This window comes from Notamacropus eugenii, chromosome 4 (genome assembly GCF_028372415.1).
Source record: "Notamacropus eugenii isolate mMacEug1 chromosome 4, mMacEug1.pri_v2, whole genome shotgun sequence".
NCBI classification, from domain to species: Eukaryota; Metazoa; Chordata; class Mammalia; order Diprotodontia; family Macropodidae; genus Notamacropus; species Notamacropus eugenii.
The window spans coordinates 463,835,904-463,859,666 of NC_092875.1; the positions used below are offsets into that span (position 1 = coordinate 463,835,904).

The 23,763-nt window shown below is 39.4% G+C and overlaps 1 protein-coding gene across 1 annotated transcript in view; it reads left to right on the plus strand.

Moving 5' to 3' along the window:
* The window catches only part of MCCC2 (methylcrotonyl-CoA carboxylase subunit 2), a 105,341-nt gene that overhangs the window by 56,358 nt on the left and 25,220 nt on the right, over positions 1-23,763 (plus strand). The window contains exons 8-12 of the mRNA XM_072606302.1: positions 3,259-3,323; positions 13,947-14,046; positions 14,758-14,853; positions 17,105-17,177; positions 19,744-19,820. Coding sequence (XP_072462403.1) covers positions 3,259-3,323; positions 13,947-14,046; positions 14,758-14,853; positions 17,105-17,177; positions 19,744-19,820 — 411 coding nt within the window. The remainder of the gene's footprint in view (positions 1-3,258; positions 3,324-13,946; positions 14,047-14,757; positions 14,854-17,104; positions 17,178-19,743; positions 19,821-23,763) is intronic.

A 23,763-nucleotide genomic window follows, 5' to 3' on the forward strand; every position in this document is an offset into this window, starting at 1 on the left:
TCACAAATTTTTGTCCTTCGTAAAAGACTCAGTGGTCTCGCCTCAACCCTAGTTCTATGGTCACCCAGGGAACTCCCTGATCTTACCCTCTTAAAAGGACTTGTGGGTCTTGCTTACCTGAATCTGTGCGCAGAAACTTACATGACCTTCTTGATTCAGTCTCTCCTCCTCTGCGATTGTTCTGCTTTCATTTTTGCCTTCTGAGATCATCTTATTGCGGGTCCATGCCTTACAAGTGAAAGGAAATCCCCAGACCGTTCCAGGACTGCTGGCAAATGGCCAGCGGTTGCCTGTCCTAGGGCTGACTGGGAGATCCTTCCGCAAATAAGGGGGAATCTTCGATAAGCCCCCAAAACTGTGTGGTATGGGTCTTGAGACCCCTGAAAATAAATCCATCAGAGACTTGTCTTAGGAAAGGCAGAAAGGAGTTTATTGCTTTCTCATGAGAAAGGGTACACCCCCTTTGTCACACTAATAGCGTGGGCCAGGGAGTACAAGGGCACACAGCTCAAAGCAAGTTTATGTAGACCCTAACCCATCTACTGGCTCTTTCTCCCATTGACTGGGCCTTGGAACTCACAGTCTAAGCTTGGAAGCTTCTCCCCAAGAACAAAGGACTAAAAGGCGCAAAACAGAAAAAAGAAGAGAGGGATGTAGGACATAGACAAGATTGGGATGAAGGGGGAGTCGGGCAAGTACAAGATATGTTACAAAGTGTGCTTCTCTGCAAGGTTAGCTAGCTGCAGATGTTCAAGGGAGTGTGTTTTAATAATACAAGAAAACAGTTAACTCTTTGAGGAGGCTTCACTTGTGAGAGATCATCTCTCTCATCTAGAATAAAAAGTAGACAACATTTTAATAGACTAAAACGTTCCTACTGATAGGTTTTATCTGATGTCCATCTTAATGGATTTGTCTTTAGCAGTGTATTAGAGGAAAACTTTGATTTTTAAGATCTATCAGAGAGAGAGCCCTGCTTCAGTCATTTAAAACTGTAGGAGACAATTTTAGGAAAAATCTTTGTCCAGAGATGGGAACCTTCGGCTTTGAGTTCACACGTGGCCCTCTAGGTCCTCAAGTGCAGCCCTTTGACTGAATCCAAGCTTCACAGAACAAATCCCCTTACTAAAAGAATTTGTTCTGTAAACTTCAGTCAAAAGGCTGCAACCTAAAGACCTAGAAGGCCATACGTGGCCTCGAGGCTGCAGGTTCCCCATCCCTGCCTTTGTCTGTTTACTTTGAGTTTCCTGAGGTTTGTGGGGAATAAACCTAGTCTGTCTCTGCAGTTGTATCAGAGTTCACTTGTTGTAACTTTCCATAACTTACCACCACTGAAAAGTTGCAGAAGTCAACAGTGTGAGATTCTACAGGAATCATCAACTGTTTGTTTTGCTACCTTTTTAAAAAAATGCTAATTTAACATGAACTTTTCATGAATTTTTTTTTGGTCAGTTTAACAGTCATTTATAAATGAGCATTGCAAGAGTAGCGAGGAAGATGGTATAAGAAACTGAGCTTCTGTCTCATAGTTGTTATTTTTTTTAAAGATGTACATTAAGCTTAATAAGATAGTCACAAAATAGTTCAACTCATGTCCCCTTTTGTTCTTTCTGATGTGCATTGAATTTGTTTTTATATCTGTCACTACCTTGGACTTTTCATTTAGTAAGATGAGTTGTTTGATTTGGTTTTTTTTCAATTTTAGCTTTCTATCACTTAGCACTAGAGCATGCTCAATTAATACTAATGAATGATGAAATCCTGTGGCTTTAAAGCCTTTTAAAATTCACTTTAATCAGATTCCCCCCAAATAAAAAACCATCCCAATAACCCTCTATTATAATGTAGCTGATTGTGTGTATTTGTTTTTGCAGCTTTAAATAGCCACACAACGGTTTAAATTTGTTACCGTGTAGACCGAATGTTGCTTAACCGGGTAAATATTGTTTCCAAATTCCTTGGGGAGGTGACTAAGAGCACATTTCTAGAGGTACATAATGACATCCTTCCAACTGGATTAATGCTTCATTTAAAAAGCTTTTGATGCAGGGATTATTAAAGCATCATTTCTGTGCCAGCATTTTAGCTTATGCTACATTGTAATAAAAGCTTCTGTTTGAGGAGAACATAGTAATCAGCCGGAAGGACTAATCAACACCAGTGGTCCAGTGATGGAACTCAGTGACTTTTCTGCCTCATTCCTGTTAGGATTTCTCAGACACTAATGAAGTCACTTTAAATTTGTTACCCAGCCTTGCTTTTTATGCCTAGTTCCAGTTATCAGGGTAATGGAGAGGAGTTGTATTGGTGAAAGTTCATTGATTTCTATGTAAACTTGGGCATTTTGTCAGGCTTTAAGTATTGCGCAGAATGCTTCTCTTTGAAAATGTAAATGTGTTATAATCACAGGAGGGTAGTGTTTTTTGTTTGTTTTATTTTTTTTTGTTTGATTATTTTTTGGGGGGAGGAAGTTAGTTTACTGGGGAGATGAAAAGCAGTCAACATTATGGTTCTGTGTAGAAAATTAGTGGGGTTAAACTAAATTTGTTTAATTCATATGTTTCCTTTTGCAGAAAAATTTTTAGTCAAAAGGAATGGAGATGATGGTTTTGGACATTTGGGGATTGATTTCAGGTTGTTTTTAGGTAAATCTTAGATCAAATGAAATACTTCACATTGGTGAATAGCTTTAGGGTTGTGTAAGTATGAGTTTTGGGTCAAAAAAAGTAGCCAACTTGTTAGTTGTGGGGAATTTTTAGTTCAGAGAACTTGACATGCCTCTTCATTATATTTCATTTTCCTTAAAGGACAAGTTGTTAAATGTGAAGAAACCACACAGAAATGTGGTAGGACCAATATTTTAAGTTATAACTCCTTTCAGGCATAAACATTTGAAAATGATTATGTGTATTTATGAACCTGATTCATATTGGGAGAGACCTCCTATGTTCTTCCAGGTGGAATTGCCTTTAAACATCTCTGATTAGATGGATGTTTATTCTATGCTGGCATTTCTTTAAAGGAGAAGATTTGCAACCTCTGCCTGATAACCTTTTTCATTTTTCAAAGACTTATCTTTTTTCAGGATTGATGTATATACTTTGGGATTCTTCAGCCTTGTGGGAAGGAGGATAAAAGCTGTCGTTGGGTTGTAGAACATAGTCATCTTGGGGGAACATTGTGTGTCTTCATTTGTGGACAAAATCTTTCACTAAGGATGAAATCCTATATCCTCACACTAATCTTTTGCTCTTGTAGGTTAAAGCAGCAACTGGTGAAGAAGTGTCGCCTGAGAACCTTGGCGGTGCTGACTTGCATTGCAGGTGAAAGTGAGAACCCATTAAAAATCATCCCAACTTAGTCATCCCTGCCAAAAGATGGCTTCTCATCTTGTCTCTGATTATCTGTGTCTAAAGCCAATTCCTGACGCTGTTAGACTTGCATTCCTAAGAAAATGAGCCAGAGGGGAACGAAAAGAGGCAGAATTCTCTTACTATTGAAGACCATAACTTCAGTCTCTGACAGGTGCAGGAAACCCTCTCCTCCCCCTCATGCACTTCCTTTGTAGAGTGTGCTGCTCCTTTAGGAGGTGAGGGACTGAAAATGGGAAGATAAGCAAGGGACAATTTTTAATTGGTGAGGTAAAAAACCTTTGAGATATAGTAATTTCATGTGTGTAGAGTTTTACTACCAAAGAGAACTTTTTGGACTTCTGACTTTTAAGGGAGACTACTTCAGATTTATCATTTATTGAACCCTTGTTACATGTTTAACACTTTGTTAGGTACTGTAGGAGCTTCAGGAAAAACTGAGAAAGTTGTCTCTACTGGAAAGAATTTATGAATGAATTAAGTAGATAATATGTATATAAATTTCTGAAACAATGAAAGAAAAGTTACAAAGCGACCTGAAAAGCCACCTAAGTGTCTGGGCCTCACTCTCCTCATACCTAAAGTGACTAGGCTGGGCTAGATAATATATGGCCCATTTCAGCTCTAATGTGTCAGTTTGTAGTATGTTACCAAATGAGAGGAAATGATCAGAATGGAGTTAGGTTAGTCAGGGAAAGTTTCTTGAAAGAAGGTAAGTCTTGAATTGAACTTTAAAGGGACGATTATATTTGTTATGGCAGAGTGGAAACAAAATGGCATGTCAGGTGAGCGAAAGCCAAGTGAGCAAAGGCACTAAGATAGGAAGGGGCAAAAATGTGTGTGGTGGGCAGTCAGGGAGGGCCAAAGCTAGCAACTGATCATAACTGATCCTTCTATAAGTAGCACTGTCGGATTTACTAAGTGAATAATAACCATTATCTTTTTGGGGCAATTTTTCTCCCGGGTGATTTTTTTCCCAGTTTTACAAATGAGGAATGGAGAGGTTGAATGACTTTTCTGGGTTAGGATGCATCAGAGGCTAAATTTGAATCCATCTCTCCTATTCCAAATCTAGTGCTCTCTCCACATGCCAAGCTGTGTCCCTGAGAGATAACTTTGAATCAGAAAAGTTAGGAGTTAAAAAGGACCTCAGAGGCCATGTAGTCCAGCCTAAACCAGAATGGCCTCTGCAGCATATTCAATAAGTGTTCATCTGGCCTTTCCTTAAAGACCTCTGATGAGTGGGAAGACCCTGTGTCCTGGGGAAGTGGACTCCTTTTGGGCGGCTTTAATTGTTTTCCTTCTAAATTGCTTTGTTGATGTTCTGTTCTCTTTTTTCTTTTCTGTATCATCATCACTTCTTGGTGACTCCTTGTACTTTGCTCCCTCTTGCTAATTCTAATTGTTAAGCTGTTTTTCCTTGTAGTTTGTCCTAGAGGCAAGATTGAGCTGCTTGAATTTATTGACTGGGAGAGGGATTTGGGCAGACCTGTGCTTTAGGAATGTCATTCTAGGATGAGTGATATATAGACTGGGGAGGGGAAAGATGGGAAAATTGGAAGAACAATTAGGCTCTTAGAGTAGTCCAAGTGAGGTGAGGAGAGTTTGAACTATGATGGTGGCTCTGTGAATGAAGAGATGGGATTGGATGCAAGATATATTACAGAGTAGGTGTTCTTAACCTTTTTATTTTTTCTTATGGACCCCTTTGACAGTGTGGTACAACTTATGGATTCGGTCTGGGAATAATTTTTGTTCCTATATTCATAAGTGACAGAAATACTATATTTCATTTAGAGGTACTTTTTTCCCATCTGAGTTCACAGATCTCCCTCTGTAACTTCCAGTCATAGAGGAAGAGTAAGTAAGATTTGGTTACTGATTAGGTATGACAGATGAGAAAGAAGGAAGAGTTGGGGATGACTCTGAGTTTGTGAATATGAATGTCAAGAAGGATGGTGGTGTACTCCGCAGAAATATAGAGGTTAGGAAGTGGGGGGAAAGTTTGGGGGGATAGATATAATGCCTTTGGGATATCTAGTAGGCATTTGGTGATATGCACCTGGTGTTGCATAGGAGACAGACCAGGGCTGAATACAATAGATCTGCTTAGCAGTGGTAATTGAACCCTTGGGAGATGAAGAGATCAGTTGAGACAAAAAGTATAAAAAGAAGGTTAGACAGGTCCCTTGGCTACACTTGCCCACTGGGGGATGATTGGAGAGCTACAGGGGACCTGAGAGGCCATCTAGTCCAACCTTCTCATTTTGTAGATGAGGAAATTGAGATTCAGAGAAGTTATGTCACTTGGCAGAGTTGGGACTTGCATCTAGGTTCTTTGACTACAGATCTAGTATTTGTTCCACTAAAACACTGAGACATAGTGGCCAGACAGGGAGAAGGAGAAGCATGAGAGAGCAGCATCACAGAGCTCAGGCCAGAGAGTGTCCAGCAGAGTGGAATGGTCAGCCGTGTCACATGCTGCACGTGATCAAGAAGGGTAAGGACAGAGAGAAGGCCATTGGGTACAAGACAGTCCTCAATCTCAGAGAACTTGCAGTCTGATTGGGGGATTCAGCACATAAAAGAGAGCCAAGCTCTGAGGTGAATGGAAAGGTCCAGGAATCTGAAGGGTAAATTCCTCAGTGTTTGGAGGACATTGAGGGAGGTGAGCATGGTAATCATTAGATTGCAGTGGCAGGACAGGTAGTCGTTGCTGGTGGTTCTCCATCTCGTTGTAAGAACTAGAGTTGGTGGCTACCAAGCTTATCCAATGATGTGAGCAGTTGCTCTTCCTGCCTAGCTGCCCCATAGAGTTTGTGCTGCTTTGGGTTTGGGAGAGGGGTAGGGGAAAGGTAAGGGGGAAGAATATTCCACTCATCACCCAGCTTCCTTAGACAGGGTCAGTTTTTTGAGTCATAGGAATTTTGAGTAGTGTAGGACAGTACATTGTGACATCCTTTGCAGTGGCAATAATATTGTTAATTTAATGACCATTCCATGATCAAGAGATGGGAGAGTGCTACCTGGGGAGCCATAGGGCATGTATGGATCATTCAAATAAAAGGGATGCATTTGGTTAAGTTATTCATTCTGCAGTCATCATCCAGGTCAGCCGCATCAGAGCTCAATGGAATATGGAGTTTGTTCTCTCTAGTTCTGTAGTACCTCTTCTATTCCCCAGAATCTTCAAGAGATAATTGATAGTGCCTCAGCAATTTCATCTCTCAGTTCTTTTTGCTAGTAGTCTGGGATGTGATTTGTTTGAATCTGATTACTTGAATTCATCAAGAGCAGCTAGGTTTCATTTTCTCATCATGTTTTGGATTTCAGTTCCATATTTGCTGTTTTTGTCTTTCTAATCTGAAGATTTCTTTTTATTTATGGATAAAATTTTTATTTATTTTTATTTACAGATAAAATGGAACCAAAATAACATTTGAATAGTTTTACCCAACTTCTCCCTCTTGTTTGTTATGATCATCCTATCTACTTTGAGCAGTGTTTTTGTCTTTTTTTAATGTTTTTTTCCCCCAAGTATAGTTGAAGTAGCATTGTGTCTTTAAAGAATCAGTCAGTCAGCAAAGATTAGCTCACTTACTCCGTGCCATGTGCTGGGGATAGAGACACAAGTGAAACAGTCTGCTCATGGAGCTTATAGTTTACCCAGGGAAGATGTATACGCATAGGTATTCAAAATAGAACCAAGATGATTTATGGGGAGGAAGGCCCTAGCATCTGGAGAATTAGGAGTAGTTTCATGTAGTGTTTGAACCAAAACTTGAAGGAAACTAGAGCCTCCGAGAGGCAGAGGTGAGGAAGGAAGTTCATTCCAGGCATTGGGGAACAGCTAATGCAAGCCATGAAAGTAGGAGATGAAGTGCTGTGTACGAGCATGCATGGTGTTTATGATATGAACAACTGCCGTGAATACATATTTCAATATTTAAATATATATTTCATTGGGCAGCTAGGTGGTGCAGTGGATAGAGCACCAGTGCAGGAGTCAGGAGGACCTGAGTTCAAATCTCACCTCAGACACATGACACTCACTAGCTGTGTGACCTTGGGCAAGTCACTTAACCCCAACTGCTTCATCCTGGTCATCTCCAGTCATCCTGATGAATATCAGTCACTGGAATCAAATGGCCCTGGAGGAGAAGTGAGGCTGGTGAGCTGCACAGCCCTCCCTCATTCAAAACAAAGTCAAGTGTAAGTCATGCCATGTCATATATTTCATATATATTTTAACATATATAATTATAATATATATATATATTAAGGATCGAATCGCATAGCATAATAAGCACTTACTCAAAATTAAATTAGCGTAGCATTTGTTCTGCACACAAGGAAGATATAAAACAGTATAATAGAAATGTGGAAAAATAAAACTTAACAGAGCAATAGAAGTATTTCCATATATCACCAGACCAGGACAGTGCCAACATTGACTTCACGTTCACAGCTGAGAGGGCCCCTTGATAACGGCTACCCAGGATCCCGTCTGGGAAATCAGAAAGGCCTTAGGTGAAGCTTTCTTCGCTTGAGTGAGCCCCAAGGCAAAATACCAATTTCCCAGAATACGTACAATTTCTCAGAGCCAGAAGGTGCCATAACCCACGTGACTTGGCATCTAATTGACTCAGACCCAGAGAGTACCAAAACCTACGTGACTCAGCACCTGATTGGCTCTGTGCTAGGGCTCTATGTGACTTAGCACAGAATGTGTTAACAACTGTGAACTGGGCTAGAGTTCAAAGGAGTAAGACATCCATGATTGATAAGACAAAAATGTGTTCTAAATGACACAGGATCAAGTCTATTGCTAGAAGAGTGGTTAACACTTCAAGGAAAGGGGAATCAGCTCTTTAACTTTATTCCTGGGAATGTGCCCCCTGTTCCAAGGAGAAAAGGGACCATATATAGTCACATAGGCCTATAAATTTATGCTTTATTAATCCTTCAGAGCAGCAGTAAGAAGGCCAGTTTGGCTGAACCATAGTGTGTAGAAAGGGAGTAATGTGTAATAAGTTTGGAAAGGTAGGGGAGGGCAGCTAATGAAGAGTGGTGAAAGCTAAACACAGCAGGTTATATTTGATCCTAGAGGCAATAGGAAACTACTGGTATTTATTGAGGATAGACAGGTAATTTAGCCAGCTCAGCTGGTAAGAAAAATCATTTTGGCATCAATGTGGAGTTTGGGTTAGAGCTGGGAGAGATGAGGTAGAGAAACCAGTTAGGAGGCTGTTGCAGGAGTGGAGGTTGTGAGAACCTGTTTAATTGGAGAGAAGAGAATGTTGGTGAGAGATATTTTCTAAGCAGAAATGACAGTATTTGGCAACCTACTGGATATGAGAGAGAGAGAGCGAGGAGTCAAGGATGCCACCAGTGCTGTGAACCTAGGTTACTGGAAGTTGATTTTGATAGAAATAGGTAAGTATAGTTCTTTAACATTTCTCAGCAGCCTCAGCTCATTTGGAGCTTTAGTGATCCTCGCACTGTTCTTATAGGACCCTGCCATCCTTAGTTGTTTTCTCTTGATTCCATTTTCTTTATGTATCTTCTAAAAATCTAAATTGATCAGTGAGTTCCTTGTGTATCCACTTTGATCTCTTTAAACAACTCTTCTTTTCCTTCTCATCAAAGTAGTTTTTATCTTTAGAATTTCATTCTTGAGTTTGGGTATGGTGGTCTTTGCTGCTGGGGAGGCCAGTCCCTTGGGAGTTCCCTGCAGCAAAGCTAAAGCCAGTCAGGTGTCTACACTAAATCTAGCACCAATGTTGAACCTTCTGGGTGGAGCGCCACTAGGTTCCCGAAGGAGAACCAAAACAGTGCATATTGAAAAAATGGGTCAAGGTAACGCTTCCATGTTGATCACCAATGAGATGAGGTCCATGAGTAGCTGCTGTACTTTCAGCTTGGGTCAGGTATAGAAACCCATTCTCTCCCTTCCCTCCTGCCTCATTTCTGAGAACTTCCCAGTTCTCGTGGAGTAACTTTCTCTGTGGAATTTTGGGCCATAGAATCTTAACTTACCTTGTCTCTAATTCCTTGACACCTGTTGTCCAAAAGCACAGGATGTTTTTCAGACTATGTCCCACCTTTTTCTCCTTTAACAAATATCTGAAATGAGGTAAGTGTTTCCCCTCCAAGGTTCCTATGATTTCTACTTCAGCTGAGTTCTTTGTTGGGGAGTCAGTCAGGTACTAAATAGCAATTTCCCTTGTTACTTTGTTTTTTTAAAATCTTTTGAAGGATGCCATAGGTTAGATATGGTAGCTAGTTTAGGTGTGGGGGCTTCAGGCCATCCGTTACACAGCTGCCAAAGTGATAGTCCTCAGGTTCAGGTATTCCCATGTCATCCTCAGGCTCAAGAAGTTCCAGTGGCTCCCAGTTGGCTCCAGGAAAAATACCAACTTGGCATTTGTTTGGCATTTGGATAGGCCATTTGCAACTTGGCCCCACCCATCTTTCCAGCCTTACTGTATATTTCTTTCTTTTCCCCACAGTATATTCTAACCGAACAAGCCTACTTTCTGTTCCCCGTACTGGAAAATTCATCTCCTCTTTCCGCACCTTTGTATAGGCTGTCTCCTTACCCAGAATGTATTCCTCCTTTACCTGTGATTTCTAGAATCCCTGACTACTTTAAGCTTGGCTTGCGTCACTTGTGTCAGCTTCTGTGATACTCATTTTCTCTCCAACAACATAGTTTGCCTTTGCTTTGCATGGCCGTTTGTTCTCACTTACCTTTGTTCATACTGTTTTCCCCCAGTACTCCTTCACAGCAGGGATTGTTTTCAATTTTGCTTTTATATTCTCTTTGCCTACCACAATAGTAGGTGCTTAATAAATGCTTATGGAATAAATATGTTTATGTTTGATCTGAGAGGTAATAGGAAGTTATTATTGAGCAGGGCACAGACAAGCACTTGCTGGCTGTGTGGTCTTTAGCAAATATGTGAGTCTGTTTTTCTCATCTGTATAATGTGATGATACTTGCCTGCTTTGTTGGTTATTTCAGATAATGTATGTGAACTGGGGAAAGCTCTGTATAAATATTATTTTTAACATAATGAAACCACATTTTTAATATAACATAAAAAACATTATTTTAAACATAAAACACAGTTTAACGTAACTGTGACTACTACCTCCACTATCACCACTGCTGCTGTGATGACCTCTCTTCTTGTTGAAATGGTTCCAAATCCAGGGGAGGAAGGCATGTTGGTACATTTGAATGAGAAGCTTCTGGATGACAAACTGACACTGTCAGACTCCAACACTTTGAGCCATGTGATGTTTCTGTTTCTTCTTTTTAAGCTGCATGTTTCTGCCTTGTCTATCAGTCACCATCCACAAAGAAGGTGACAGAGAGGCTTGGATGAAAATTCAGAATAAAATATTTCAGTCTTTCCAAGTCTTTCCTCCTCATGATAGCACTGATAAATAGTAGGGAATCTTTGCACATATGTATTTGACACTTGGATTTGAAAAAAATTTCTTTGTATAGTTGTAGTGATTCAATAATTATGGGCTATTTATGTGGCAATATTGTCGGCACATATTGTAAAACAGCATGTTAGAGCAGCCCAGCTTTCAAAAATATCCTGCTAGGTTTGGTCATTTCTTACAGATCAGTAGTCGTCAGGATGTAGAATACTGATGATAGGATGGTGCTCATAGTAAGCAAAATAGAATGAAGCATCCCTTTCTGATATACTTCTTTTCAGCTGTACAGATGGGTTTTTGGGGGAGGCAGGGTTGCTACTCCAAGCATGAGTTTGGATGAGATACTGATGTGTCTGAAATGACAAACTGCAAAAACTGGAACTTGAATGAATGGTCTGAGAATACCATAGTTACCACACTGACATAGACTCTCTAAGCCATTCTGTTAAGACAGAAAAAAGGATATCTTAATTTCAGCAGAGCATCTTTGGAAGGGTTCTTGTAGTCTCTTGGAATGCTGAAATTTCTACTGGTATTTTTTACTAGAATTTTTTAGTCCCAAGCATATTTTACTATTGCTTCCTAGGTAATAGATAATAGAGATGTGTCTTCTCTAATTAGAATTTAAAAAATCATTTAACTCAAGTAATGTTTATCAAGATTTATGTTTGAGGTGCCTGGAATAATTAGATTTTTTAAAAAGTAAATAAAACTTGTTGATACCTTTTGTTGTTATATCACATTTGTTTTTGAATATATTCTTCTTTCCCTTCCCTATAAAGCAAACCATGGGGTCATCGGTTTTTAAAAGCCCCTAGAAACAAAGCTGTATTGTAGTACAGAAGGACCTACAGGGAGAACTGGGATACAAGTCCTTAATCTGTCATTTCCTTTGTGATCTTAGAGTAAGTTACTTCTTTGTCTTAATTTTCTCACTGATTAAGTGGGGATGCTACTACTACTGTGCGTAGCTACTAATTTTAAAGTAATTACATAACATTTTTACTTTCATGTACATTATTTTGTATAAATTAATGAAAGGTAGTTTTTCAAGTTAGGGTATTTATAGCTCTCCAACCAATGTTCCAGCAATCTATGTCACGTTAACCAAATAATCAACAAGCATTTATTAAACACTTAAAAATGCTATGCATTGTGCCAGGAGCCAGATAACAGACCAAAATGAAACAATTCCTCTCCCCTAGTAACTTGACATTCTGTCCCTTGGATGATTTGAGTCCTGGGGAAGGTACTACAGTCAGTCCTCAGTTTTCCTGGGGTAACGTTCCTAGGAAATAGCACAAAAGTAAAAAATGTGAATGTTAATAAATTGAACTTATGGGAAATAGAGAGTTGTGTTCCTGCCACCAGCAGAAACTGTCATCTTTTGCTAATTTCTGAGAATGCACTTTTCTGCATACAATTCTTTGTAACAGAATGTTAATTTTGGTGCGTACTTTTCCTAACACGGTAACTGAAATAACCCATAAAAGGCAGTACACGAAATAAAAATGGTAACATGCAAAACATTTTTCCTCACTAGTAATTCTCTAGAATTCTGTGACCTTTTGTGCTAAAATCTCAATTAAAAATTGATTTCAGACAATACTCACTTTTCATAACGTATGAAATGTACAGTATCATAAATACTGTACAGCAAATACATTTCTTAATACTAAAATATTTTTTAACCCAAATGTAGCCTTCTGCTATGTCAGATAGCAGTGTGAGGTCATTGTATTATATACTGTCCTGCTGTAAACTTTGACTGTGTTGGCTGCCCCTGAAAACCAAGGGAGAGGTTGCCGGGACTTTACTCAGACTTGTCAGAACACATTTAGACCAGTGAGGTCTTGACATTACCTTAGAGTCCAAAGGACTTGCACCATGCTTTGGGGGCAACACAAAACATGAGTTTTAAAGTCAAACAATGAAAACATGCAACGAATGCACAGAGAGCTTTTTGTAGTGGAAGGGTGAACAAAACCAGAGAAGCACCGAGTGAATGCCAGCTGCTGCCCAACTGGCATGCATTTTATCTCTACTGTACATAAACATAAATGTGTACAGTTACCAGTGTGGAAGTGTTGAATGCACAGATGTTGAGGACATATGTATAGATGCTCAAGTTTGTCATTGCAGTATTTATTGCCCACATGGGCACCCCAGCTGCAGGAATCAAGGCTGTCTCACCAACACAACCTGGACTTTTTATTCCATGGACTTTTATTCCAATTAATGCTGCCCTTCTCACTACCCATTCTCTGCCCAAAGTATCTGAAATAACCCTAACCCGTAATAGTTATTTATTTCCTTTTCTATTGTGTGTTTCGGTATCAGTCCATAACAGTTCGCTTTTGGTCTTTGGGTTAGGTGTAATAGGACCTCAACAAGTCTGGACAAGTGCAATAGACCAGGGTCCCTTAAAGATCCAGGATTGGCAATCATGATCAAATTGGCCGGCTTTGATTCTGATTATACTGCCTGGAGTATAGCTGCTCAGAGCCAGATCTGCATTTCAGATGTCTGTCATCTTTCTTTACCTTTCTCCTTTCAAATACTCCATTTCTTTTAGGGCATCTGGGTGGTGCAGTGGATAGAGCACCATTGCAGGAGTCTGGAGGACCTGAGTTCAAATCTCACCTCATACACATTACACTCACTAGCTGTGTGACCTTAGGCAAGTCACTTAATCCCAATTGCCTCATCTTGAGTCATCTTCAGTCATCCTGATGAATATCTGGTCACTGGATACAGATGGCTCTGGAGGAGAAGTGAGGCTGGTGAGCTGCACAGCCCTCCCTCACTCAAAACAAAGTCAAGTGCCAGTCATGTCATCATTCCTCTGGTGGCACGGTCTTCTTCGGCAGCAAAGGACAAACGCACCACACCATCTATGTATTCCAGTTCCTCTAAGAACTCTAAACATATTATAAAATTAGTCGTGCAAAAAACTCCTCTAACATAATTCTGATTTCATTTATTCCAATGCAAGTATTCAGATGATCTCGCCTTAATTTTGGCACTTCATGTTAGATGGAGAAGGCTGTATGGTGGCAAAATATTTAATTCCTTCTTTCTTTTCTGTTGCCATTTTGATTTTCTTTTATTCTGTAGAAAGTCTGGAGTAACTGATCACTATGCTGTGGACGACAGTCATGCACTTCACTTGGCAAGGAAAGTTGTGAGAAATCTAAACTATAGTAAGAAATTAGAAGTGAGTATATGGTTTTTTCTTAAAAGTAAGTTTTATTGATGTCGTCTGTGTCTACAGTAGTCATTTCTAGATATTACCCTTCCCCCGTTTACCCTGAAACAAACACTATGAGCTTTCCCTTGTAACAAAAGGTAGAAAGCCCAGCCGACACAGTAGCTATATCTGAAAGCGTATGTAACATTTTGCCGTCATAGTCCCCTTCTCTCCCGAGAGGAGATTTGATTATTCCATTTATTCAAAGCTTGGTTTTCTTTTGTGATTCCTTTCATTTGCATTGCTGTAGCATGTTATTATCAGGTAGTGCTTCCTTAAACTTTTTGAATACAAGCTGGCTTTTTAGCAAGAAAATATTTTATTGTCTTCTTTAGGTTGTCAGATTGATGACAGCATAAAGTAGCATCTGTTTTCTTTAGGTTCTTTCTCTAGGGAATCTCTCCTCATTCCCCCAGCTATTAGCTCTTCTTAAAATAATTTTCGTGTTTCATTATTTATGTACATATTGTATTCTGCCAGTCAAATATAAATTTTTTGAAAGCAGGGATGGTTTTTATTTTTGTCTTTGTAACTCCAGAACCTAGGATAGTTCCTTGTATTGTTAGTATGGTATGGTATAGTATGATGGCCTTGTTATGTTATGTTGGTACCTAATAAGTATTTGTTGAATTTAATTAAATTACACTTTGGTTAATATACTCTACTAAATTATTGTAGGTGACGATAGAACCTTCTGAAGAGCCTTTATTTCCTCTAGATGAGGTGTATGGAATAGTTGGAGATAACCTCAAGAGGACCTTTGACATCCGAGAGGTTTGGCTTTTTGGCTTTGTTCACCTTGTCTTGCCCAGGCTAGAAATACAGCAGTCACTCATAGATCCAGTCTCACAAATGATTGTCATGGAATGATCTTCATGTATAATCTGGGCCCTGATTCTCCTCTCTTTAGTGGTCAGGTGTCTGTCTCTTCCCCTTTTCCCTCCCAAGAGCTCATTGTCTTGCTACCAGACACAGTGGGGACACCCGGTAGACTTGAGCCCTATTGTGACTCAGAGCTCTTGGACGCACTCCTGTTCCACTAACCTCAGCTTCCCCCCTTAACCTCCCACAGCAGGGATATCAGGCACAAGCGTGGCTGGCCTAGATATGGCTATAGATTTAAGCAGAACTATGATATATAACATGTCAAAATGAATGAGAAAGTAAATTTTTATAAGAGAAACAAAAGTATTTTAAAGTACAATTACACATATAAAGACAGGGAAGAATTAAAATATATTTAAACTTTGTGGCCATTGGTAGGCAGGTGTGTCAGGAAGGAACTCCAGGTAAGGGCAGTTTTATAGTTCATTTATCATTGTTAAATTTTAAATATCCACAGAAACCACAAAGAAGAATCATGGTTATTGTACATCTGGGCTTGGTTGGGGACAGGAATAGCTTGATTTGTTCCTAAGCAGGCTTTCTGTTTTCTGTCAACGTCAGAGACAGGTTAAGAGCAACTTTCCAGTTTTCCAAGGTATTTTTCCCCCCCTTGTGTTGCTGTTTTGGTAAATAGTCAATGTGCCATTAGAAGATGTTATATTTTAAACTGCTTTGCATTTCAGATGTCAAAACTATAGGTTTAAACTACAGGATCAAAATCTTCTGTAATGTAGATTGGCGACTTTTCCAACATGTGCATATCGTTTTTATAACTGGTATAATTTCTTCCATAACAACTTTATTCCCAAGACTGCAGATAAATTTGCCTTAAAAATAAATAGAAATAGAATAACTGTCCTAGGGATCTTTACAGACTTTAAATGAGAACCATGGGTGTGAATCAAGGTTATTTAAATTTAAGTTGTGAACTTAGCACTTGCATCCTGTAGCTTAGTTCTAGTTCAACAACAACAAGAAAAACAACCACAAAAAGTATATTAGTTAAAATAGGAACCTACTGGTTTCCTTTCCTTGACTGAGGAACCCCAGGAAAGCCCTTCTCTGCTTTGTGTATCCCTTCTCATCACTGCTGCCAGGGACCACTGTCCTATGGTCTCGACTTGCTCCTGAGGACCTTGTGTTCCAAGGTGTCTCCCCCTTTCTCCTCAGTTTGTCTTAAAAAGTCAGTTTGAGGGAGCATTTTGTCTTCTGACCCAACCTGCTTGGAGTACTTTTCCCTGTGCCCCTAAATGGCTAGTTACCATTTAGATTAAACCCTGGATTTTCCTACTCCTGTGTCCTTGTTGACACTGTTCTCCAGGGCTGGAATGCCCTCTCTGTGTCCAATCTCCAGCTGGTATAATCCTGTCCATGCTTCATGGTCTAGTCCAAAAATGCTGCCTCCTAATTGTTGTCAACCAAAAGTAATCTTTCTCTCCTGTCTCACATTGTTTGTGAACTCATATTCAATTCTGCACCATGGTTTTTTGTGTATATTTACCAGATGATATGTTCCTCAAGAGCAGGGTCGGTTGTCTTTCTTTTATCTTTCTGTCTTCCCTAGCATCTTTCACACTATTAACTGATTAAAGGACCATGTCACTAAGATGAAAATGATTGCAGCCACTGTAATATGTATTTTGTTCGAGGCCATGAAGCATGGGCTGGATTGCTCTGAATGGAGAGTATTCCAACCATAGAGAGCAGTGTGAGGGCATGGGAGTGGCAAAAGTTCTAGGGTATAGGTAATCCTCGTTTATTAGAGTGCATATTATGTAACAGGGTTGGAATGTGAATTAAGGCTGGAAATGTTAGTTGAGTTTAGTGCATCTGGGAGCTGAGATTGCCTGAAGATCTCCAGATAAATGTTTGAGCACTGACTTTCTCTGACATATAATTACAAACAGAGAAGTTCCGATTTAGTTATTCTAATTTATGACAAAGGAAAATAAGAGTGGCTGGAGCACCCTGAGTGGGCAAGATGGAACTTTGGTGATTAGGTGCCTCTATAGAGGGTGCAGTGAATCTGGGAAAATGACAACTTCATTGTGAATTTTCTTTTCCTTCTCACTTAAAAATAACCTGAATACAATTTTTAAAAATTTCTCTGTCATAAAGCTTTTATCTTTTCTTCTTCTAGGTCATTGCTAGGATTGTGGATGGAAGCAGATTTGATGAATTTAAAGCCCTCTATGGAGATACCTTAGTCACAGGTATTCATTCATAAGGGTTGAATGTATAGAAATTTCCCTGTTTTGGAGATTAGAAGTAAAACTAAACCTTTAGATTTTCAAGTGTCTGGATTGTGAAGTATACTCCAAAGTCACTCTGATAGCATCCTGAGTGTTTTTGTCCCCTTATTGAACTACTGGAGTCCATGGAGTCAATGGATGCAGGAACCATCTCTGATTGGATGCTTTCTGGGTCAAGAGTAAGGAAGGAGAGGAAGAAGGAGGTCGTGGCTGCCTGTTCACCATCAGCATGTGGAATTCATAACTCGTTAGCTAGTTCTCAGGGGTGCTGTTATGCCCTGGGCGGTGAACGTAGTCTGAAAAGCAAATAAGATATTTCTGAAAGTTGTTTTCCAAGTATAAAGTAGTGAATCTGATTTCTAATGTAGAATACTGTTTAAACTGAATGCTAGACTCAAAATGACAGAAAACAAAACTTTGTATGTAATTTATAAAGTTTGAATCTGAAGTTAGTAATAAGAAAATTGCATTTCCCTTTAAAAACTAGATTAATATCACGCCACAAATCTAGATGAAGAAATACTGAGGGTTATAGTCCAGGTTAAATCCTAATACTTGCCTACTTTAAGGTAGAAAAGGAAATTTACTCCAAAAGTAGGATTTGAACTTTTGTACTTAAATGACTAATCTCTATTAATTTTTGAACAAACGGGTTTTTACCACTGCATTGGCTTAAACTAATTTTTAGACAGTATGTGCCCTGATTGCTGAGCAGCCAAAATAACATTCAGAGCTCTCTCTTCTTTATTGTAGGCCATAAGCAATTGCACATGTTTTTATCAATTTTTGTGGGTTGGAACCTGTTCAAAAGGGATTTCTACAATACTCTTTGGACCATTTATTCTTTTTCCCTGTTTCCTTGCTTTCTTTGATGAATTTGTCCTGCTGGTTATAGTAGAATAGACAGCACAGAGAATGTTATGGCTTAGGCTGAGGTGTTGGGGATAGAACATCTAGAATGTTTAAATTATACTTTAAGATTTGCAAGGTGCTTTGTAAATATTATCTCATTTTATCCCCACAACAACCCTGTGAGGTAGATATTACATATGCCCATTTTACAGAAGAGGACACTAAGGCAAGCGGGGTTAAATGACTTGCCTAGAATCTCATGGCTAATAAGTGTCTGAGGCCAGATTTGAACTCAGGTTCTTGGCTCCAGATCCAGCATTCTCTCTACTGTGCTACTTAGCTAGATGTAAGTAACTATTGTATTAGTTTTTTATTTTTTTTCCAAAGTGAAATAAATGCCTATTAAAAACAAACCAACATCTCAATTCTAATAATGTTAAATCATGAGCCATCTCCCCAAACCAAAGCAGTCTAAGTAAGCAGTATCCTGTTTTGCCTCTTTATTTCATAACCAGTTTAATTTGATACTCAGTGTTCCTTAGGATCTCTTCCCATCTGGGTTTTATACAGCAGAAGTTCCATATTCATTTTGACATTTTTATTCATGGTTCTGAAAGCTCTAGTACTTGCAGGACCTTTGCTTCTTTAGGTTTCCAAAACAGCTAGCCTTTTTCTGTAGAATAGTGTAAGGCTTCTTGCTCTGATGAGAAGTGTGTGTGCGTGTGTGCGTGCACGCAATTCTTTGTAGCCACCTTTGAGCAAGATTTTGCTGTGGCTAATCTCTTCTCTGCTAAGTTCCTTTTCTTTGGGTACATTTGCTTCTTACCCAGCTTGGCTTTCCACCAGCTTTTTCAAAGTAACCTCTTTTGAGCAGGCCATTTGAATAGGAAAAGAACTGTGATCTTCTAATTGATTAAGCTGCTTTCTAGGCAGGTACTTCAATGAAGAGGGTGATTGTAGATTGGCTTTTAAAGAGCTAGGCTTATTTTAATACCAAACCAACATGGTTTATCTAAATCAGCCATTTAGGAGTTGTCACATAAAAATAAAACAGAAAAAAAAGTTTAAATCTGGGCAATAAAAATGTGACCTTGACTTTTTCTGGGGACTAGACCTGTGCTTGCATTGGTACAGGGAGTTCCTGGTGAGGAACTTGTAGGACCCCAGATTTTCACCTTCTCTGCAGTTTCTAGTTGTGGAGAATTACCTGAGACAATTACATTGAGAGATTAAGTGGTGAGCCCAGGGTAACATAGGAAGTATGTGGCAGAGATAAGGCTTAAACCTGGTCTTTTCACTTGGAGGCTCAGTCTCTTTCTACTGTGCCTTGGACACTTTCGAGCTGTGTGACCTTGGGCAAATCACTTAGCCTCTGTTTGCCTAGGAGACAGCTAGGTGGCTCAGTGATTAGCTAGGTGGCTAGAGTATGAAGACTCCTTGCCTCTGACACTTACTAGCTGTGTGATCCTTGGCAAGTCACTGGTGAAGGAAATGGCAAACCACTCCAGTATCCTTACTAAAAAAAGCCTACGGTCCATGGAGTCACAAAGAGTTGGACACAACTGAATGACTGAACCACAGCAACTATTCCATGCCACCTCTTTCACATTAATTGAACCTCTGAGAAGATGTATCAGTTTGTTATCAAAAATAACTGTCACTTAATTTGTTTAAGGATTTGCTAGAATATTTGGCTACCCAGTCGGAATTATTGGAAACAACGGGGTTCTTTTCTCAGAATCTGCAAAGAAGGTACGTAATATATAAAAGAGTATCAAGATTTTCTTTCAGTTTTACTTTAGTATTGCTAACTTTGTTTTTTTTAAATTGCTTTTTTATCTTGAACTTAACACGCTAAAAATGAGCACCTCTTTTTTTACACGTAGGAAAAAGAATTATACGTAAAACTGCAAATATTTTATGTCCAGTTTATTTTTTAAATTACTTAATAAATTCCACAGATAACTTTCAAAACTTTTATCTTTATCACTTACTTTGAAAGTCAAACATGGAAGCAAAACAAATTGAAAGAAAAAAAACTTTAAAACATTCAGCATTCTGATCTGGTTTGGTGTCTATTGCACCCATGAAAGAACTCAGCAGGTGCATTGGCAAGCAGGATTATTTGGTTGTGCGTATATATTTTAGGGTCACTTTTTAACATAATTGATGGTAAATATGCCACTAGATGAAGTAGTCAAACCTGCCTGGAATGCTTTCTGAAAGAAAATAAATCAGTCTAACTGCTAGTTCTTAGGAAGTCCTCACAGAACACTTAAGAGTATAACTGCTATTGAAGATGGCTGCGTTTTCTTTGATTAATAGTTTTTTTTTTCCAATTACATGTGAAAGCAATTTTTTAACATTCTTTTTTAAAAAACTCTGAGTTCCAAGGTTTCTCGTCTCTCCCCTCCCCCCTCCCCAAGAGGGCAGTCAGTTTGATAGAGGTTTACGTATGTGCAGTCTGTCAGTGCTGTTGTTGCTGCATCCCACTCTTCATCACCCCATTTGGGGTATTCTTGGCAAAGATCCTGGAGTGGTTTGCCATCTCCTCCAACTCCTTTGACAGATGAGGAAACTGAGACAAATAGGGTTAAGTGACTTGCCCAGGGTTACACAGCTTGTAAGTGTCTGAGACTGGATTTGAATTCAGGTCTTCCTGACTAAAGACCCAGCACTCTTTTCTGCTGCGTACAAACAACTTGTCTTGCATCACAGCCTCACTCTCTAGTGTTAAGTGCAGATCAATTCATATCCAGGTTGTTGTTGCTGATACAGATTTCTGTGCTCAATTATTTTTCTGACCTTCTGTGAATTTGTGGACTAGAATCCAATTTTATATTTTGGGAAAGTGGGGGAAAAATGGGGAAGGTATTGAGTCTGTGGTTTTAAAAAGTGGAAAATGATGTAGTATAGTGAAAAGAGTACTAGGGTTTGAAGTCAGAGGACCTGGTTTGTATTTGGCTTTTGACACCTACCACCGTGTGAAGTTGGGCAAGTAGCTAAATCTCTCTGGGCCTCACTCAGTTTTCTCCTCTGTAAAATGAGTGAGTTACTTAGATTTGGTGACTTCTAAGGTCTCTCCTAGTGGTAGATGGCCAGAATGTCATGACCAGAATAATTTTTAAAAGGAAAATCAACCTAGTATGTGCATCATCTCTATCCCTTCTAACCTTGGATTTGACTTCTGACTTCATTGTCTCTTTCTCCCCTAAATATGCGCAAAAAGAATCCACATGTCCCCAATTTTTTGTCATTTTTTTTTCCCCATCCACAAATGGATGAGCGAGCAGTACAAAGATAGGATGTTGGTTAACTGATATAAATAACTCTCATAGGTAACCTATCATTGTAGTAAAGCATGAGGAGTCCCCTACCCTCCATTAGCTGATTACTAGGTAACAAGTGCCAGAATGACATAGCAGAGAGTAACCATCCTTTGAACAAAGCAAGGTAATCGGTAAAGTAAACAGATTGGAGAAGGCATTAGGGGATGAATTTGGAAAGGAATTAGGGAGCAGTTTGCTTGGAAGTTTCCAAGGAACCATCTGTGCCATCTTTTATGCTTGGCAGTGCTGGTTGTGTCCTCTCTAACACCTCCAATGTCATAGAGTTACCTTTTTCTCCGGTGGGGGTTAGGAAGACAAAACAAGGCTCTTGCTTTCAAAAGCTTAGAGTCAAAGAAGAATGAATGATGAGAGGTCGTGGGTCACTTGAATAATGATAACTCACGTTTCCAAAAGGGATTTTCCTCACAGCAACAACTCTGAGTTCAGTGGTAGTACTGTTCTCGTGCCCGTTTTACAGATGAGGAAATGAAGCCCCCACATGAGGAGACTTACTCAACAGCCACAGCTAAAGTCAGAGGCAGAATTCAAATCTAGGTTTTTTGATTCCAAAGTCTACTTTTAATCTAAAGAATAATTTGTTTGTTAAGTACATAAGAGAGGTATAAACAAAATATATGAATTTAGAAGGGAGAGAGATCTCTTTCGGTTACTTAAATCAGGAGAAGTACCATAGAGCATCTGGACTTTGAGTTAGGTCTTGAATGATATGTTGGATTTCAACTGGTAGAAATTGGTGGAAGAAAACATTTCATGGACTTTGGGAGGTCTAAGATCACGTTACAGGTCACTGAGAAGTCCAGATTGGCTGGAATATTTAGGGCATAAGAGAATAATGTGAGATGAGGCTGGAAACAGATTGTGAGGCTTTGAATGCTAGGCTAAAGCTTTTGGATTTTATTTAGTAGGTAACTTAAAACTCTTGGAAACTTTTGAGCTGAGGAGTTTTGTGATGAACTCATCACATAACTCTCAGAAGGTCATTCAGGACTCTGATTCGTGAGCCACCATGATTTCTGAGGACTGATGGTAAAGCATACCTCTCACTTCTCATAAGCAATGTGGTGAACCATGGATATGAAATGGGATATGTGTTGTCAGATATTACCAATGTGTTATAGAGTCGGGGAGAAATCATTCGGAAGTGACATTGGTGTTTTAAAAAAATATCACAAAGAAAATAAACACAAGGAAGAAAGATTGATATGTAGCATTGATACGTAGAATGTGGATTAGTCGGAAGAAAGATTGGAGGCAGGAAACCCAGTTAGGGGGTCATTGCAAATAGCACAGGGCTGAGGTGATGTCCCCAACTAAGATGGTGACAGTGTGAGTGGAGAGCGAGGGGTTGTAAGAGATGTTGCTGGAGTAGAATCAGTGAGTGACCTGACAAGTGACTGGATTTGGGAGGTGAGGGAGAGGGAGGAATCAGAGATGACTGAGGTTTCATACCTGTGTTAACTAGGAGAATACTGGCACCATTAACAGAAATGTTGAAGTCAGAATGAGAAACAAATTTGGGAGGCGGGTGAGGCAGGTGTGATTTTGGACATGTTGCTTATTTTTCCATATCACTTTAAAATATGGAGTACTCCATTAAAGTTATCAAGCTTTGGGCATCATGATTTACAGTTTGATGAGGGAAGTCTTCATATATCATTCATTGAGACATATGTTACCTGTGATGGTAGGCACTGTATGTAGAAATGTTCCGGAGACCAAGAAAGCATCGTACAGATGAAGAAGATGGTGAGAGTTGGTTTTGTCCAGCTCAGTTAACTTGATCAGTTGGTTCCAAGGGTTGGGAAACTTCTGTCCCCTGTTTTTGTACAGCCCACATCCAAGAAGGGTTTCTATATTTTTAACTAAAGTTTTATTGTATTTAAAAATGTAAAAAAAAGCATTTTTAGCTTGTGGTCAGTTTACTTATTTTTACACAAAAACACTCATCTAGTTCTCAACAAAAAGATGAAAAAAATCTTCTGTAGCCATGGACTTTATTATCTCCAGTAGGCCAGACATCTTGCAGATGGCAAAAAGGTGACTGTAAGAGGGTATATAGTGGACTCAGGCTGGTTTCATTAGCAGTATCAGAAAAAGAGTGGGGCAGCTAGGTGGTGCAGTGGATAAAGTGCCAGTGCAGGAGTCAGGAGGACCTGACTTCAAATCTCACCTCAGACACTTGACACTCACTAGCTGTGTGACCTTGGGCAAGTCACTTAATCCCAGTTGCCTCATCCTGGGTCATCTCCAGTTATCCTGATGAATATCTGGTCACCAGATTCAGATGACTCTGGAGGAGAAGTGAGGCTGGTGACCTGCACAGCCTCCCTCACTCAAAACAAAGT